General features: G+C 47.5%; 7 protein-coding genes across 7 annotated transcripts; 3 read left to right on the top strand and 4 right to left on the bottom strand.

Annotated features, from left to right (window-relative positions):
- Positions 1 to 358: 358 nt before the first annotated feature.
- Positions 359 to 1,079, top strand: ASPWEDRAFT_26811 (EF-hand superfamily Ca2+-modulated protein; the record flags this gene model as incomplete). Its single annotated transcript, XM_040832903.1, has 3 exons — positions 359 to 361; positions 424 to 623; positions 713 to 1,079. The coding sequence occupies 3 exons, from the start codon at positions 359 to 361 to the stop codon at positions 1,077 to 1,079; spliced, it is 570 nt and encodes a 189-aa protein (XP_040691094.1).
- A 61-nt stretch (positions 1,080 to 1,140) lies between these two features.
- ASPWEDRAFT_452786 (ubiquitin-specific protease UBP1) lies at positions 1,141 to 3,737 on the bottom strand. Its single transcript, XM_040836488.1, has one exon. The coding sequence runs from the start codon at positions 3,516 to 3,518 to the stop codon at positions 1,551 to 1,553; it is 1,968 nt and encodes a 655-aa protein (XP_040691093.1). The 5' UTR covers positions 3,519 to 3,737; the 3' UTR covers positions 1,141 to 1,550.
- A 166-nt stretch (positions 3,738 to 3,903) lies between these two features.
- ASPWEDRAFT_67652 (Alb1 domain-containing protein) lies at positions 3,904 to 5,005 on the top strand (the record flags this gene model as incomplete). Its single annotated transcript, XM_040838922.1, has 3 exons — positions 3,904 to 3,919; positions 3,983 to 4,275; positions 4,331 to 5,005. 3 exons carry the CDS (start codon positions 3,904 to 3,906, stop codon positions 4,553 to 4,555), a joined length of 534 nt encoding a protein of 177 aa, XP_040691092.1. The 3' UTR covers positions 4,556 to 5,005.
- vp16 (tethering complex subunit VPS16) lies at positions 4,607 to 7,429 on the bottom strand (the record flags this gene model as incomplete). Its single annotated transcript, XM_040827964.1, has 7 exons — positions 4,607 to 4,855; positions 4,918 to 6,188; positions 6,237 to 6,331; positions 6,381 to 6,874; positions 6,925 to 7,053; positions 7,119 to 7,225; positions 7,285 to 7,429. The coding sequence occupies 7 exons, from the start codon at positions 7,427 to 7,429 to the stop codon at positions 4,607 to 4,609; spliced, it is 2,490 nt and encodes an 829-aa protein (XP_040691091.1).
- Positions 7,430 to 7,675: 246 nt separating this feature from the next.
- On the top strand, positions 7,676 to 8,940 carry ASPWEDRAFT_170896 (uncharacterized protein; the record flags this gene model as incomplete). The annotated part of the gene is made up of 6 exons (XM_040830694.1): positions 7,676 to 7,819; positions 7,872 to 8,075; positions 8,126 to 8,248; positions 8,300 to 8,461; positions 8,510 to 8,664; positions 8,724 to 8,940. The coding sequence occupies 6 exons, from the start codon at positions 7,676 to 7,678 to the stop codon at positions 8,938 to 8,940; spliced, it is 1,005 nt and encodes a 334-aa protein (XP_040691090.1).
- A 211-nt stretch (positions 8,941 to 9,151) lies between these two features.
- Positions 9,152 to 11,057, bottom strand: ASPWEDRAFT_153378 (bestrophin family protein). The gene is made up of 4 exons (XM_040829638.1): positions 10,639 to 11,057; positions 10,416 to 10,554; positions 9,814 to 10,355; positions 9,152 to 9,738 (listed from the first exon to the last, which is right to left on the bottom strand). The coding sequence occupies exons 1-4, from the start codon at positions 10,767 to 10,769 to the stop codon at positions 9,357 to 9,359; spliced, it is 1,194 nt and encodes a 397-aa protein (XP_040691089.1). The 5' UTR covers positions 10,770 to 11,057; the 3' UTR covers positions 9,152 to 9,356.
- An 805-nt stretch (positions 11,058 to 11,862) lies between these two features.
- ASPWEDRAFT_452655 (FHA domain protein) lies at positions 11,863 to 14,133 on the bottom strand. The gene is made up of 3 exons (XM_040836483.1): positions 12,838 to 14,133; positions 12,685 to 12,781; positions 11,863 to 12,629 (listed from the first exon to the last, which is right to left on the bottom strand). Exons 1-3 carry the CDS (start codon positions 13,890 to 13,892, stop codon positions 11,973 to 11,975), a joined length of 1,809 nt encoding a protein of 602 aa, XP_040691088.1. The 5' UTR covers positions 13,893 to 14,133; the 3' UTR covers positions 11,863 to 11,972.
- Positions 14,134 to 15,147: the final 1,014 nt, after the last annotated feature.

Below are 15,147 nucleotides of genomic sequence, written 5' to 3'. Positions count from 1 at the left end.
TTGAAATGACATTCAGTATCTTGTTAATATACAAGGCAGAGCTGTCAAGGTGGAATTACCATGAGTTGGGTGATGACGTCCCACGAGCACAATGAGCAGTAGGATGCTAGATAGTAGATTCAACAAAGAAGACATCCAAATGTACCTATCTGAATCTAAATAATACATCTTCAATTCTTCATCCTAACCTCCACCTGAATGCATCTCCATCTACTCTAATCAATACCACCAACCCGGTTCACTGCTTCTCCATAGTCCAATCGGGGTGCATTTTGCTCTCCGCCCCCGCGTCTCCGTTTCTTCAACACCGACGATAACCACCATCTTCATCAATTCCATACCCAACCCAACCGGTGTCATGGTATGTCTACTCTTCAAAATCCCCTGATCTCCTGCGACACAAGAACTGACTAGTTTATCCAGCCCCCCAAGAGGCGCGGAGCCCCTGCCTCCTCCGCCCCAAAGAAAGCCCGTCAATCCAAACTCGCCAAAGAGAACGACATCTCCGGCGAAGAAGAAAATGAAATCAAAGAAGTCTTCCATCTCTTCTCGACTACGAACGAGGAATTCAAAAATGAGAAAGAAGGCGTCATACCAAGGGAGGATGTTCGGAAAGCGCTCGTGTAGGATAGCCCCCCATTCCATTTCCTTTCACCGTCGCGACAGACGTCATCTCATCTCATCCCGATCTTCATCTCTAACAATGCGACAGAGCTCTAGGTCTCCCTCCCACCGACTCCAGCGAACTCTCCTCCATCCTCTCCGCAGTCGATCCCACAAATACAGGGTTCGTCCCATATGCGCCCTTTGTTTCCGTCGCAGCCGCCAAATTGAGATCACGCGATGACGACGCCATGACTGCCGAGGTAGACGCGGCTTATCAGCTTTTCACCCGTGGCGCGGACGGTCCCATCACACTGGGACATCTGAGGCGGATAGCGCGCGAGCTGAAAGAAGACGGCGTGGGTGATGAGCTCTTAAAGGATATGATCGTCGAGGCGAATGGGGGTGCCGGGGTGGATTCTGGGGTAACACTGGAACAGTTTCATGATGTGATGAGCAGAGCTGGTGTTTTTTAAATATGTACGCGCATTTGGCTCTTGGTGTCTAATGTAAATACCTGAGGCGTCTTGGATTAGCGGGTGTTGGTTATGGGTTTGTCTTTTCTCCTGTGCTACTAATTGCTATTAGTTAATGATCTGAGGCTCTTTATTAGAGGTTCATTGTGAACTGCATCTGATAGCACTTAATGTACAATGAATGTTTGAGAGCTGCAATGTACATGCAATGCTCTAGTTAATCAATAGCATCATTCTAAATAATAATACAACTCAAGAGCAGACCGTGACTTTATAGTATAGCAGCACCGTTGCGAAGACAAGATAAAACACCAGCGCCTTATAATGGAATGAGCTTCCGGGTATCATAGGGTGTTGATATACAATATTCAACATGCGGGATTGTTTGCAAAATTGCAAATGAAACAAAAAATAAAAGACGACCATGTGCAGTCATGAAGGAGCTCAAGCGTTCCGAAACGGCATAAGTCATTAAACCGGAACAGCTTGACCCTCGGCGGGCAGCCTGAATTTCTCAGACGCTGATACACTAGTTGCCTGCGACGTGTTGGATGCGAGACTGTCTGAAACAGATGTCGTGGACATGTCTTCCGGGGTCGCAAAACTCGAAGCTGATTCTTCATTTCCAGCATCCACGAAATCCACCTCGTCTACTTCGCTACCCCCTGAGGAAGGCTCTATGGCCTCATAGAACAACATGAAAGCTCCACCCTGGGACATCACGTTGGATTCACTGACCATTTGCACATCCTCGTCACTAAGCCGGTACCAGCGTTCCGACTTTTCTTTGTCGCCATCGGCCTCCACAACCGATTCTGGGACATGAACCGGGAATGTTTCTGAAGAGTACTTTCTGTAACAGATGTAGTGACCATTCTCGTGTCGGCCATAATGCGTGATGACAGAGCGCAATTCATAATGACGACCGGCAGCATCCACCATGGAGCCGGCTGGTGGAAGCATCGACTCCTTGGGGTCCATGCCCCATTTTTCAGAGGCACTCTCGGCCATGGAAGTCACTCCCAGACACCACTCATTTAAATCAAGAGTCTTGGGGAATCGAACGGCTGCATAATTTTTCCTTAACATTCCCGTGTACTCATCGAACAGACTCCGGTTGACGTGAACCACAAGACACTTCGGAGCCCTTGCAATGACGGCCTGCCTTGATTTAGTTGAGGTTGCTCGATTCTTGGCGGGTATATGGCATTTTTTCGATAAAGTGCTTTCCGCAAAATCATCCTGTTCGAGGGCCTCTTCAACCGCCTGCAGTCGTTCTCGTGCGGAATTCCTCACCGCATCAGACACTGTGGGTGAGTCCGGGGTACTGGAAAGTCCTTTGTCCTCTTCAATTTGGGACAGGAGGGTTTGCAGCTGCCTCTGTGCACGTAATAGAGTGCATTTTGCACATTCAACTCCTTCAATGGGTTCCAAATTCATATACTGATCCAGACATTCGCGAACATCGTACTCATTTTGCCCACCAAGAGGGACAGTAAGGCAATTAAACGGAATCAAAGATAAGCCTTCAGTCCAGCCGCATTTCATGCAGCCTACTCTTTGAGCCAAAAGACCCTCAAGAGGGTTGCGAAAGGAAGAACTTTCGTCATTCTGGACCGGCGCGGAGTCACCATTCGTTGCAGAAGATCCGATAACATGTTCTCCAGGCCCAGCCATTTTCAAGCCTAGGTTTCGAGTCTGCCGGAGCGATGCTCGTTGCACTTCGTGGTCTATCTGATCCACGACCTTCGAAAAGTATTCCTGCGCATCCTGCTGTTGCCAACTGCTCATGGACTTCAAATCCGGCGGTATCCACAGCTTTTGACCATAATTCGATGGACTATTGAGCTGTTGTATGATATCCCTCAACGCCTCGTGAGTCGAAAGCGATCCCTTGCTCCCCAATGTGTTGAGATTACGTTCCAAAAATGTCGCCAGAGATTGAAAAGACGCAAAGCCCTGGATAGTGCTATTCTGATAACAGGAGTTGTCCCAGTTCCCTAGTCCCGGAGGTAGGCTATCCTTGCTGCCCAGAAGCGCATTTCCAAATCCCGAGAAGGTCGTTGCATTGGGGAAGAAGGAGTAAAAGGAGGTATTATCGAGCCCGAAGATCCGTTGCATCGCTTCACTCTTCGCTTGAAAGTTCATCGGACGGAGGTTACCATCGGTGGAATCCAGTTTCGTTGTCTTCGAATCTAAAGCGACGACTATTCGTGAGGGCGTCAAATAGACGATGATATTCCAGATGCTTTGAGGCAACGAAAAGGAAGTGAATCCAAAGTAATAAAGAAGAAAGTAGGCAGATATAGAGGTCGCAAATACGTAGGCTAGCGTAGGGCTGTTCTGCAAATATTGTAACACGGTATCATAGTGGTCGTTGTTCGCGTGAAAGGGACTCTGAGCGAGGATACTGTCGACTCTGTCTCGGCGAACATTCATGACTGGTGGGTAGATGAAAAGGGCCACCACAAAGAGGAAATCTCCTGGTAATCATGGAGCGAGTTATTGCATCAAAATAGAAAAGAAAGAATAGCCTTGCTGAGGCGATAGATGGCTTGATGGATGACAGCTCCAACGGTTGCATAATAAGCTGCAGGACAACTGCCGGTCGTTATCACATGATCTTACTAAAAGAAATAAAACATTTTGCCATATCACACCGCCTGGAATAACGGATCTAAACTGCGGTCACGTGCCAAAGGCTGGCCCGCAAAAGCTGCACTTTAGGTCGGCAGAAACACCCGGAAACTTTTTTATCGATAGGTGCTCCACACACTGATAGGAGACTTTTTTTTCCCAAAACATTCGACTACAACTACAGACCATGGCGAAAGCAAAGCGTAAGTGTCCAGGGTTTTGAAGATGAAAAATAGTAACATTGTCTAACGCTTCATAATCATTAGCTAATTCAAAACACTCCCGAGCTGCACGGCGCGCGGCTTCCCCAAGTCTCGATGTCGACAAAAGCTTGACTTCTCTGCCCCGGGCCGAGTCTACTGTTCTTCAGCGGGATTCCATCCTGACTGACCGTGCAAACTCTGGTGTGCAGAAGAAACAGTCGAAGCCCAAGCCCAAATCAAGAGCACAACGCCAAAGGCAACAAAAGGGTATGGACCGAGCAGAGGCGGTTATGGACCAGCTGGAGAATAAAGTGGCCAAGAGTGTCAGCCGAGGAAAGGTTGTCAACGCACGTAGGGTATGAGTGGACATTTGGTTCTAGCCTGAAGTTTTTCTAACCAGTTCCTGTATAGGCTGAATGGGAGGACACGAATCGCAAAGCCTCGAAGTCCATGTTCGATGCTCTGCAAGAAGACGAAGGCGACGACGCTGACGACGCTGACGACGCTGATGACGCTATGGTTGACGATTCTGTAGCTCGCGGGTCGAGCAAGCCAGCATCACAGCCGACATTCGCGGCACAAAATCAAGTGGTCGACGAGCCTGCTGGCAACGATGAGGACGAAGAGATTACTTGAGTCAGAGAGATAATGATGGTACAAAGGAAGTAATGGACTGGTGTCGCCAAACTATTTCCTCGGTCTTAGTTGGTTGATCATTCGATCGATATCGGAAACGGCCGGCCCGGAAGCTCTCGTCCGTAGGAGCTCGAGGGCATCAACGTTCTTCGCCTTCAGGGCTTCTTCTCCGGCTTTCACAATCATTCCACATTTCACCCACATCTCAATCCTGTCCTCGGCAGGTAGATTTGTGCATTTCGGAATAAATAGCGAAGCAAGCTTCGTGTTTCCAGCACCCAATACTTCGTTATAAAAAGGCTACCATCTTGTGTGAGCGCACTTGTCCGCATCCGTCGGGGGGTATTTAGGAACTTTCTTACCTCCCATCCTATCGGAGACTTCTTATTCTTGCCAATTTCTTCCAGTTCGCCAAAATCGCGCTTGGCGACCAAGGCTCTTAATCTCAACCACCAATATGTCTTCTCTGGCATCTTGAATTCACTTTGAATCCTCTGCGCTCTTTTGCCGTAACCTGACCTGATTAATCTGTAGACCGTCTCGTTCAAACTCAGGCCGACAAATTCAGACCGATCTGCAATTTCTTTGTCTAGATTCTCCTGGACCTTGAGCAATTGCGAGGCTTCATTAAGCAACTTTTGATGTAAAACCACTGTCGCATCTTTGGAGTCTGATAGTAAACGAGATGCGAGCTGGAGCTTTTCAGTTTTGCGTTGTACCTCGGTTTCATTAAGCGCTTCGGAAAGAAGAACGTTCGAACCATCGATAGGACGGTCATCTTGGTAGAATAGATCCTTTAGTAACTCTGGGTCCTCTCCTCGCGCAGAGGTTTCCACGAGTGCCGAAGCCATAGGCCGAGTATTGATCATTCTAAAGAAGCTTGCCAAAGGAAGCTTGCCCTTGAGGTGCAAAAGCACATAGTACACCAGATCATTGTCACCACTCTCAATTGCCTTGTCAAGGGCAATTTCGTCTTCCTCCATGTTCAACAATAATGGAACCTGCTTTCCGGCCCGTGGTTCATAGTTCAGAAGTTGGGTTGCCAGGTGAGCTCTCCCCTCATCATGAGCAGCCTGCGCAATAATTTCAAATGATATCCTTGGCTTCCCGTCCAGTCTTTGCACGATAAGTTTGCAGACAGCTTCGTCGTCGACCGTAGAAACTTTGACTTTTTGACTCGCCCAATGGACATAGATCCTGTCAGCTGGGATTTGGAGGTATTCTGAAACCCGAATGGCGAGTAGATATTCATGCCGGTTTACTAGACGCTCAATTAGTCTTTCGGGAGTGAGTCGCATGTATTGTTCGTAAGAAATCGGTAGCCCAATCTGGTAGTCCCTCACTGCCTTCAATACACGAAGCTTCTCGGTCATCTCTACAAATTGGTCGCTGTTGTACAGTTCCAAAACAGATTTGCCAAAGGAAGCAGCTTTCAGCAGCCGCTTTTGCCAATAACCATCGAACTCTTGGCCGGCAGCATTGACGCAGGTGTCGACTGCCTCGGGTAGGCTCGAGCGAATCCGTTGGATATTCTCGTCTGCCTTGGGAGACTTCTTTTCCAGCAAATCTACAGAATCTAGAAGCACCGAGGCAGGGGAAGTAGATCCAAACCGAAATATTTCCTCCGTCACATCTTATCCTGGTTAGTTGTTGCAGCAATACACTTTGAGCTGATACTCACCGGCAACCTTATGCAAAAACTCGCATGCATCATTTGTAATGAGCCGTACTCCATCAAACTCTGGGATGACATGGACTCGCCCGTCATAAAAATACCTTTGTTGTTTAGAGAGGCTCTGATACTTTGGTCAAGAAAAGTGCTCACCTGGTAGCAACTCCATTTGGACCAACAAGGTGGATCTCATCTTCCCATGCAAGGATCACAGCATCGTCACCACACCATTCCACTGTAGTGGGAAGAGTCCGGGATTTTGGATCATATTCACTGAATTTGCTCTGAAAATCACTGCTCACTACCCATATCTTTCCCTCGCCTGTAAAAAGTGCCACAAAACGTCCAGTAGGAGAGACACTGGCATGCTTGAAAGGCCCATTCTGGAGGACTTTATCCTCGGCGTCTGTAGGGTCGATCAGGTACACCGTCTTATCAACGGCAAGCAAGACCTCAACAGAACGAGACAGAGTATAAGCCGGGGGGATCAAAGACCACGTGAAAACTTCTCCCTCTGGGCAGGGGGCAAGAAGCTTTGGCCGTGGCTCATCATATTTGGAGACAGCAACCAATTGATTATTGGAAAGCAGTGCAACAAATCCCGACGTCCAAAATCGGCAACCTCTCACGCCGTATTCTTCAGCTCCCTATAAAAGAATTAGTTTTCAACGCTCCATCGCCATTTCTATTAACATACATTTCCTAGAGAGAAAGAAGTGAAGTCTCCGTGCAGACCGAAATATCGCCGGACGGTACCTTCTTCAGTAACAACCAGCAATTCTTCTTTGTCGGACCAGCCGAGTCCCCGAATAGTGCCATATTCCCACTGAAGCATACTTGTCAGTATGAAAGCCTTACGGGCCAAAGTTTGGTAGATAAGAAATGACAAACATTGATTCGATTAATAAGTTTCCCGGAGTTGGAATAGATGTCAATGCTGGACTTGGTTGTATGGCTGTCCCGAAATCTTTGCATTCTGCTCTCATCCCGATGTAAAGCTATTCGAGTTGATCAGCAGGTCTGCAGGACAAAATCACAGTTTGTTATGGAATCGTACCTATCGCTCCCCCGTACGGGGCGCCCGCTATGATGTAGTTCTCCAACTCGACATCCTCATCGAAAATGGCGTCGTAAACAGCAACCTTCCGGTAGAAGCTATCCCCCACTCTCTCCCAATTAGCCAACGGATTAGACGGCGCCATTGAGGATGTGTTCTCCCATGTATGATTGTCCTGGAAGCGAGCAATCAGATATCCCGCGAATGCATGTTCTCGCTGTTCGTTGGTCATCGGGAAGCTCCCCAACTCACATGGGCGCTAAACCGGATGGGGGCTCTTAGCGCTCCTAGCGCCTTACAGTAACAAACGGTCCTCCTTGTACTGGATCCCGTGATATTTTGATGTTCTTGACGCTGTTTATCATCACCATGAGTACAACGCCAGGGGAGAATGGAGAATTGGGATTTTAGTGATCTGGCTCTGGAGCTGTCGGATCTTGAAGTAGCCCTTTTCCTTTGTCTTGTCGCCCGTGAGCATTGTCTCATTGAAACGACCGACGACTGCATCCATGACGTTGCCAAAGAACTCGCATTGGTAATTCCCCTTCAGATCGTCTCTGATCAACTGCTGACAATTTTTGCTCTAGATATGCTCTCACACATTTGGTCTTTCTTATAAAATTCTGGATTGCTCTTCTGCTACATCTTTTGACGATTTTTGCAATGAGGTTCTCGCACTGGATGTCCGCAAAGACCATATCCCCTCCTTGGACCGCAAGGATGTGGCCAACGTTGTCATAGCCAAAAACTTCGATCAGGCCAATGATTTTATCCAGGTTCAGGCACTTGAAGTGAGAGGCATCATATTGAAATTATATGCAGCCCTGCTGACCTCAAATAGTTGATGCGCTCAAAGAAGCTTGTCGTTCCGGACGGTGTCCTCACTGCTCCCACGGATTTTCTCATAGTTCCCCTTGTGGTACACAGCTCTGATCAGCTTCAGCTACGTTTTAATATGCATTTGGTTGGTACTCATACGATGCTGAGTACTCGCATGATACTTACACAATCACAGAATGAGCATCTCTTTATTTCCCATTTTCACGGGCCTGGCGATGGGTATGCACATCTAGAAGATGGTAACGGATGGCTCTCGGATGGCCAGATGTCAGCATCATCTGTCGTTCATAAACCGGAAACTCAGGGACAAAAGAGCTCTGGTAGAGTTGATCAAGAGGTGAGCTCATCCATGTGACATGTGATAAAAACTGACATGATAAAACAGCTCCTGGATAGGTTTAGAGAGACAACTGATTCGGTCACGTTTAGTGCAGACGTGTTCCGCTATCAGCAAGATATTGTCATATTTCTGCGACTCAGTCGCGCAGTTGCGGGTGGAATATCTGCGAAAGTAAACAGTCACTTTACGCAATTTTCTAAGTATGTCCATAGATATATCTAGGCAATCCTAACCACATGATTATACTAACAAATAATAGACTTCTTGCCTCGTTACATGGACTTGACTACCTTACTCCTTCGATTGTGGCATTGGCTGCGAGGAAAGTCTTTCGCCATCAAATAATAGTGGCAAGGCCTGAGGATGATCGCAGCTTGGAATATGGCAGCGATTATGAGGCTGTATCTCAGGTGTTGATTCACGTTAATCCTGAGACGATATTGGACAGTGTCCTCGCTCTCGAGGCTCCTTTATAAAACAAGGAAGCCATTGGAAAGTGTATGCAACCTCGACCAAGATGCTTCATCCTGGGTTCCGACCAGGGATTTTCAGCAGTGGAAACATGCAAAGATAGATTGCTTCTCCAACAAAAGAATTATGTACTTATAGTAAGCCCCCAAGGATGATTTACGCCTATTGGTCATTGCTTACTTTCCTAGACTGAATCAATGTATAGTGTACTATTATGTGAAATTATCCAAGTTTGTACATATACCACGACTCAAAGGAAACCTAAAAGCATAGCCTGTGCATAGGCTGTATGTGTGACAAGTATTCTAAGCGCACAGGCACAACATTTGAACAAGTATTTTATATGGGTATCTTGGGTCAACGGGAAAATCAAGGAATGCCCATCAATACCCAGGGAGAGAACCGTTCGATCCTGTCTTGGCTAACGAGCAGTCCGTGGTCTAGTTCTCAAAAACAGATCCGGTGGCGCATATTTACCCTCCTTCCTGTTGACTGGAGTCATCCCATTGGCAACACGCTGCTCGTCATTTCCCATATATGCCGATTCCATCGACTTAACTAGTTTCCGCCACTCCGAAAGTACGACGTCTATTTCTGTCTTGGCGTCGCCGACGAGAGCATCCATTTTGATGTCGTTACGATCATATCCGAAGGGATCTTCAAGTTGGGAGCCAATTCCTTCGATGCCATATAAGGTGAAGATGACTAGGCTGGTTATAGGCACTGCCCACCAACCCATTTCATCTACCATGGCGAATGGAAGCACGCATCCGAATAGGGCGAGTACTTGTTTCTGATGTATTCTTTGGAATGTTAGTTCTGACATGTTCTGTCGTTGCTACCTCGTATTGGCAGAGACAAATGGCATCAGCACTTACAGATAAGCAACAGGAATAGGAGTCAACTTTATTGTTTCCATCTTGCCATATACATCCGTCAAGGTGTTCAACTGGGCCTGCATCTGACTCGCTCCGGGAGCATTATACCACCCCCTCTCAACACCCCTCTTAACAAACCCATCAATAAAAAAGGTCAACTGGAATGGAAGCCCCAGCCCCTCATCCTCATGGCCTTCCAATCCATCTGGCAAAAGACCAGCATAGTCGGGATTATACGCAGCAGCACCACTTTCGTCCACATCATACTCAAAGGCAAAAGCAGCACCCCATTCAGCGCGGAGATGGTTTTTGACCGAGAACGGTATAGCCATGAGGACACGGATAGTACGTTCGATATCTTCTTTCTCAGCGGCAGAGAGGGGACCATCAGTACTGTACGAATTTGTGACGATTGTCCGAACGAGATTCCGCACGCAAGTGTTGAGGGTATTTAATGCGTTCCGGCCGTCCCAGAAACGATTGTAGGAGGTTTGATTTCGAAAGACGAGCATCAAACCTACGACGATGGACAAGGAGGGGATCTAACAATCACAACCAGGATGTCAGCCAGGTGCCATGGATTCTCGCGACTATATACTTACAATGGTAGCTGGCAATCCAACGGTAAATACATATGTGTCGAGGAATACAACAAAGGCCGTGAACAAGGCGTGTAGGCTAACAGGCAAGAGAATCGCGCCGTGGATAGCACCCTTGATAAATCGAAAGACTAGCGGCCATCTGCATTAAAAGTGAATAATGTCAATCCATTTAAATTCGCGATACAAAAAAAGAAAAGACAGAAAGAAAGAACATGATCATTACCTTCGTGGTTTTCTTCGTGAGGATAGTCGATGCGGATGAGTCTCATGTCTATAGTGATATGCTCCCCCATTATGCGTCGTATTCTGACGGCTCAAAATCGGCGTCGCAGGCTCACTGAAATTCAACCTCATATTCTGTATTTCTTATAATAATATGTTATACAGAATATGCAAGAAATAGCCTGTCGAGCAATTATTTCCGACAAGATCAAATAAATAAAGCTTTGCTCCGATCAAGCGGTCAATAAATCCTAGCTCCCACCATAGATAAGAGGGGGGGTTGTAAACAGTAAATAGAAAAATTAAAACACAAAGAATCCCACAAAGTCACCTGAATTGATAAGAGCGTGACAAAGGCCAGCAAAAGCAACAAATAAGAGCTACTGAACGGAGAATATAAATTGAAGCAATCAAATGCCAGTGTCTGTCTCTGTCTCAGCTGAAGGCGCGCGCGCGGGGTGGAAGAAGGGAAATCTTGCGCTATGGTCTATCCTGCCTGGCTATCTTAGGGTCGATCGGCTGGCGATCTCGACGTGAGGTGACGTCCGCGGCTTGGGTTATGGTGCCGTCTTGTATGCACTTCATTTGAAGTGTTTTCTTGATTGGATTATTACTGGGCTGGTTGAATCGGTCATGACGAGATCGTGCAGGGATGGGTCATTTGTTGCATCGTATTTAGAATATAATATAGTATTCTGTGGGAGAATGATCATCTAGATTTTTCGAATTTTTTGTAATTATGTATGTACATGCTTGACAGATAAAATAGATAATATAATATGCAATAGCAGTCAAGTGACCATTCAAGGACGGCGACAATTAAAAGAAACCCTAGTAATCGGCCAATGCATCCATCAACAGTATCAACGCCAAAGCTAGCCAAAGAAATGAGAAAAAGACCATTCGAAAATGTGATGATAGATGGTTTGCTCAAGCTTCGGGGTGTAGATGCAGTGGTAAGAGGCAAAGTGACAGAAGGATGAATAAATGTTGAGGAAAAAAACTACAGGCAGCCGGAAGGCAAAACAACGGTGCGGCAAATGGGTATATGGGTTGTTTGATGTACTTGAAGAGATGGAAGAAATGGGGGCTTGGAACCAAGGATTCCTGTCCCATCGCTAGCTGCAAGCATTGGCTCGACACCCCGATGGGACGGGAAGATGAAAGGGTAAGAAGATGAGAAAGAAAACCAAATGTAAGATGCAGAGACGCAAGAAAATGCTGGAGATGGCCTAGTAGACTCGATCCATATCCATGCGGTTAAAAATGTGCAATTAGAAAAGAAGTATTGCCAATAGTATGGTGTCCAAGATCACCCAGTTCACTACCTCAGTGTCACGACATCCCAGCCCGACCATCAAAGGCCAGGGGACCTGAATCATTCCTTGGGGTCAAAGGGTTATCGTCAGAAGTCTCTGACCGAACTGGTGTGTCTGAGCGCAGCTGTGCCTGCCGAGTCTGGAGGGCAGTTGGCTGAGCTACCGACTGCCAGCCGGGAATGTCGATATTGCTACTGCGAGGTACGTTATCGTTGTTCGAGGTACCCTCGTTGTTTGGAGCGGAGGCAGGTTCTGGAGATTCAGAAGTGCCGGAACCCTGAGTATCGCTTCCATCCTGTATATGTAAGTTTTCAATATTGACAGCAAGCCCCGCTTCCTCTGGCAATTCGCTCGACTGATGACCATTTGGTTGATGGCCATGTTGTGCAGGCTCTGGGGATCCATCCGAAGAGTGGCCGTCTTCTAATGGAAGAGATGGAGTGTGAGACTGGGGTTCCTCGGGAGTGGGAGTCTGTTGCGCAGCCTCTGCAGTATCCTTCGGCTCCTCAGTATCGAAATCATTCGTGTCGTCCACTTCGGCGCTCAAATCCGTATACGCACGACAATTGGGACATTGAAACATGGGGTATTCAGGGGTGTGGATCAAGCGGCTGACACACTTGTAATGCCAGACGTGTGCACAGGCTGCCATAAATAAGCACTGGTAAGGCCTCTGCATAAAAAGTCAGTATTCATCCATTTCCAGTTATGAAAACAGGGTGACAAACCAAAACAGAACCAAGACAGATCGAGCATTCACGACAGCCAGAGTAATCTGCCGTATCACCCTTACCCAGATTTCTAATGAGACTTTCGGTATTTTTGCTAAACTATCCGTCAGCTTCTGCATCATTTCGTGATGAATGGGTTTCAATACGCACTTGAATTCGTTAGGCTGCTGCTGCCACGAGCGGTTACACTCGATACGTATACGGACACAACGAAAGATCATCTCCTCTCCGCCCCTGAAATCGATGCCTAACTGCACAATGTCCCCATCCTTGATCGTGTACAATCTGGAAACCATGTTGGGCTGACTCAGGCGCATATGGTTCAGAAAAGTTCCTGACGAACTCCCAACATCCTTAACGTGCCACTGACCATTGGTGTATAAAAACTCGCAGTGTCTCCGGCTCACGACCTTGGACTTGAAGCCAACAGGAGCATCAGAAGGCTCGGACGGGTTCGCAACCGGGACGCCATCACGTTCGGAGTAACGCCCTACTCGAATAATAGAGTTTTCGGAGGGCAGAGTGCGCGAGACGGGGATGAAGTGCAAGGATGGTCGGGAGCTCTGGTGGGGGTCTTGGTGAGGGAAAAACCGAATAGTCGCTTTCTGCTTGGGTTTCGGAGACGCTGAGGTATTTCCGACGGCAACGGGTTCGGGAGAGTCGAGCGATCCGTTCTGAGGGTTAGTTGATGCTGACACGGGGCTTTGTGCCTCCATGTTGCTGCGTGCTTCGAGGGTTTGAGATAGTCTCCTCAGCCGCGCCATGGTCCCCTGCATCGGGCTGCGACCAGACTCGCTCGAGGGAGTCGATCTCGACGAGTCAGAAGAAGTAGAAGGAGAAGGCTGGGCGTAGAGGTCGACTTCTAGACTGCGGTAGCTGGAAAAAAACACAGAACTGTAACGAGCAAGGGCGGAGCGATCAGACTCGGGACATGGAGATTGGTCGCTGGTAGTCCCCACAGGTGAGGAGTGGGAAGGAGACTCTGGGCTGTTGGCAGAAGCGTGAGAGGTGGGAGAAAGCCAGGAGACACGATTGCTGAGGGTATTCAGATAGGAGGAACGATGACTGTTGGTGGTGGCGGACGAAGAATGCGGGGAGAAGTGATTTTGCGTATAGGTGCGCAGTTGGCTCAGGCGACGAAAGGGACCCGAGCGAGAATCGGATGGGAGATTCGCGGCGGAGGCGGAGGCGGTTGACGCAGACATGGACTCGCGTTGTCGAGGGGCAACAGTGAATCAATAAATGGTATTCCAACTTTTATTCTTACGACTTTTGAAACCACGGCTTGTGATTTATTTATGCGTGTTAATTATTGCCCTGGAGTCGACTGATCGAAACACAAGAATGCTCCAAGGTGGCGGAAGAATGGAGCAATCAAGTTGGTTCCTGGGAACAATACGTCGAGATATTCTCCGTAGGGAGATATGAGATGAGATAGATCAAGCAAAAAAAGAAATCTATTAGACGGAAGGGATGGTGATATCAGTTATAAAAGACAGCTCAGAAACAGGCCGCCATTCTTTGAGTAGAGGTGACACAGAAAGAACAATGAAACCGGCGCATCCAATTCTTATAATTCACAGCAGGATGGAAGGCCATCATGCGAGGGTCATCAGATGGAAAAAGATCAGCCCAGTGGGGCGCAACGACAGGTAGGCAATAATACTAAGTTATCCAGAACCATCAGATGGCAAAAGAAGATGAAGAAGAATCGCCAGTGTTTCAGGACTGCTTCTGCCATGATGCAAGTTATCCAGAGCCACTTCGCCATGCAACTCCAACTCCACTGTCTGAGGTTTGGAGTACAGACTCAACTACACCAGTTTCATTTTCATGGCTCCCCACATCTTTCCTTTTGGTCCCTTTAACCCGTGGAGCAATGAAGTCTGGTTCTGCTCCCTCCGATGGATGGGCAAGAATGCGGAGAAAAAGTGGTCGGGATAGGAACCGGGGTTGTGTGATACAACTGGGGGGAATTCCTCTGTGGGGCAACAATAAAGACTGAGGATTCGTACGGAGCATTGCTTTTGGCCCGTTGCGTCTTTATCAACTCTCCAAGCTCAGTCGTACAAGTGATGCTGTCTCCTGAGCAGCGCGCCTAGTCTTCACGTGGTTTGAATGAAACCATCCACAGCTTTGGCCTGTGTATAGCCATTGTAGATCCTCAAACCTCCTTCTTATCTTTGAACTGATGGACTTGATCGCGATTAGATCACTAAACCTTGTACATATTCATTCCTTCTGACAGTATGTATCATTGTGGAAGGTGGGGGGCAACAACTATAGAATCTCGTTGCGACCATGTTGCTTAATGCGCAATGACTTTATCTTGAATAATTGTTGATAATTCTCCGCGTATACTCCGTACAGAAAGAATATACCCCATTAAGAAGGGGCTGAGACTTTATTTTGTCTTCTCCTCTCGACCATGCAAGGTGGTTGATAACTATGTTTTAAATT

Source organism: Aspergillus wentii (assembly GCF_001890725.1).
Source record: "Aspergillus wentii DTO 134E9 unplaced genomic scaffold ASPWEscaffold_3, whole genome shotgun sequence".
NCBI lineage: Eukaryota > Fungi > Ascomycota > Eurotiomycetes > Eurotiales > Aspergillaceae > Aspergillus > Aspergillus wentii.
Note: the sequence above shows the minus strand (reverse complement) of the source record. Positions and strands in the feature narration are given on the sequence as shown.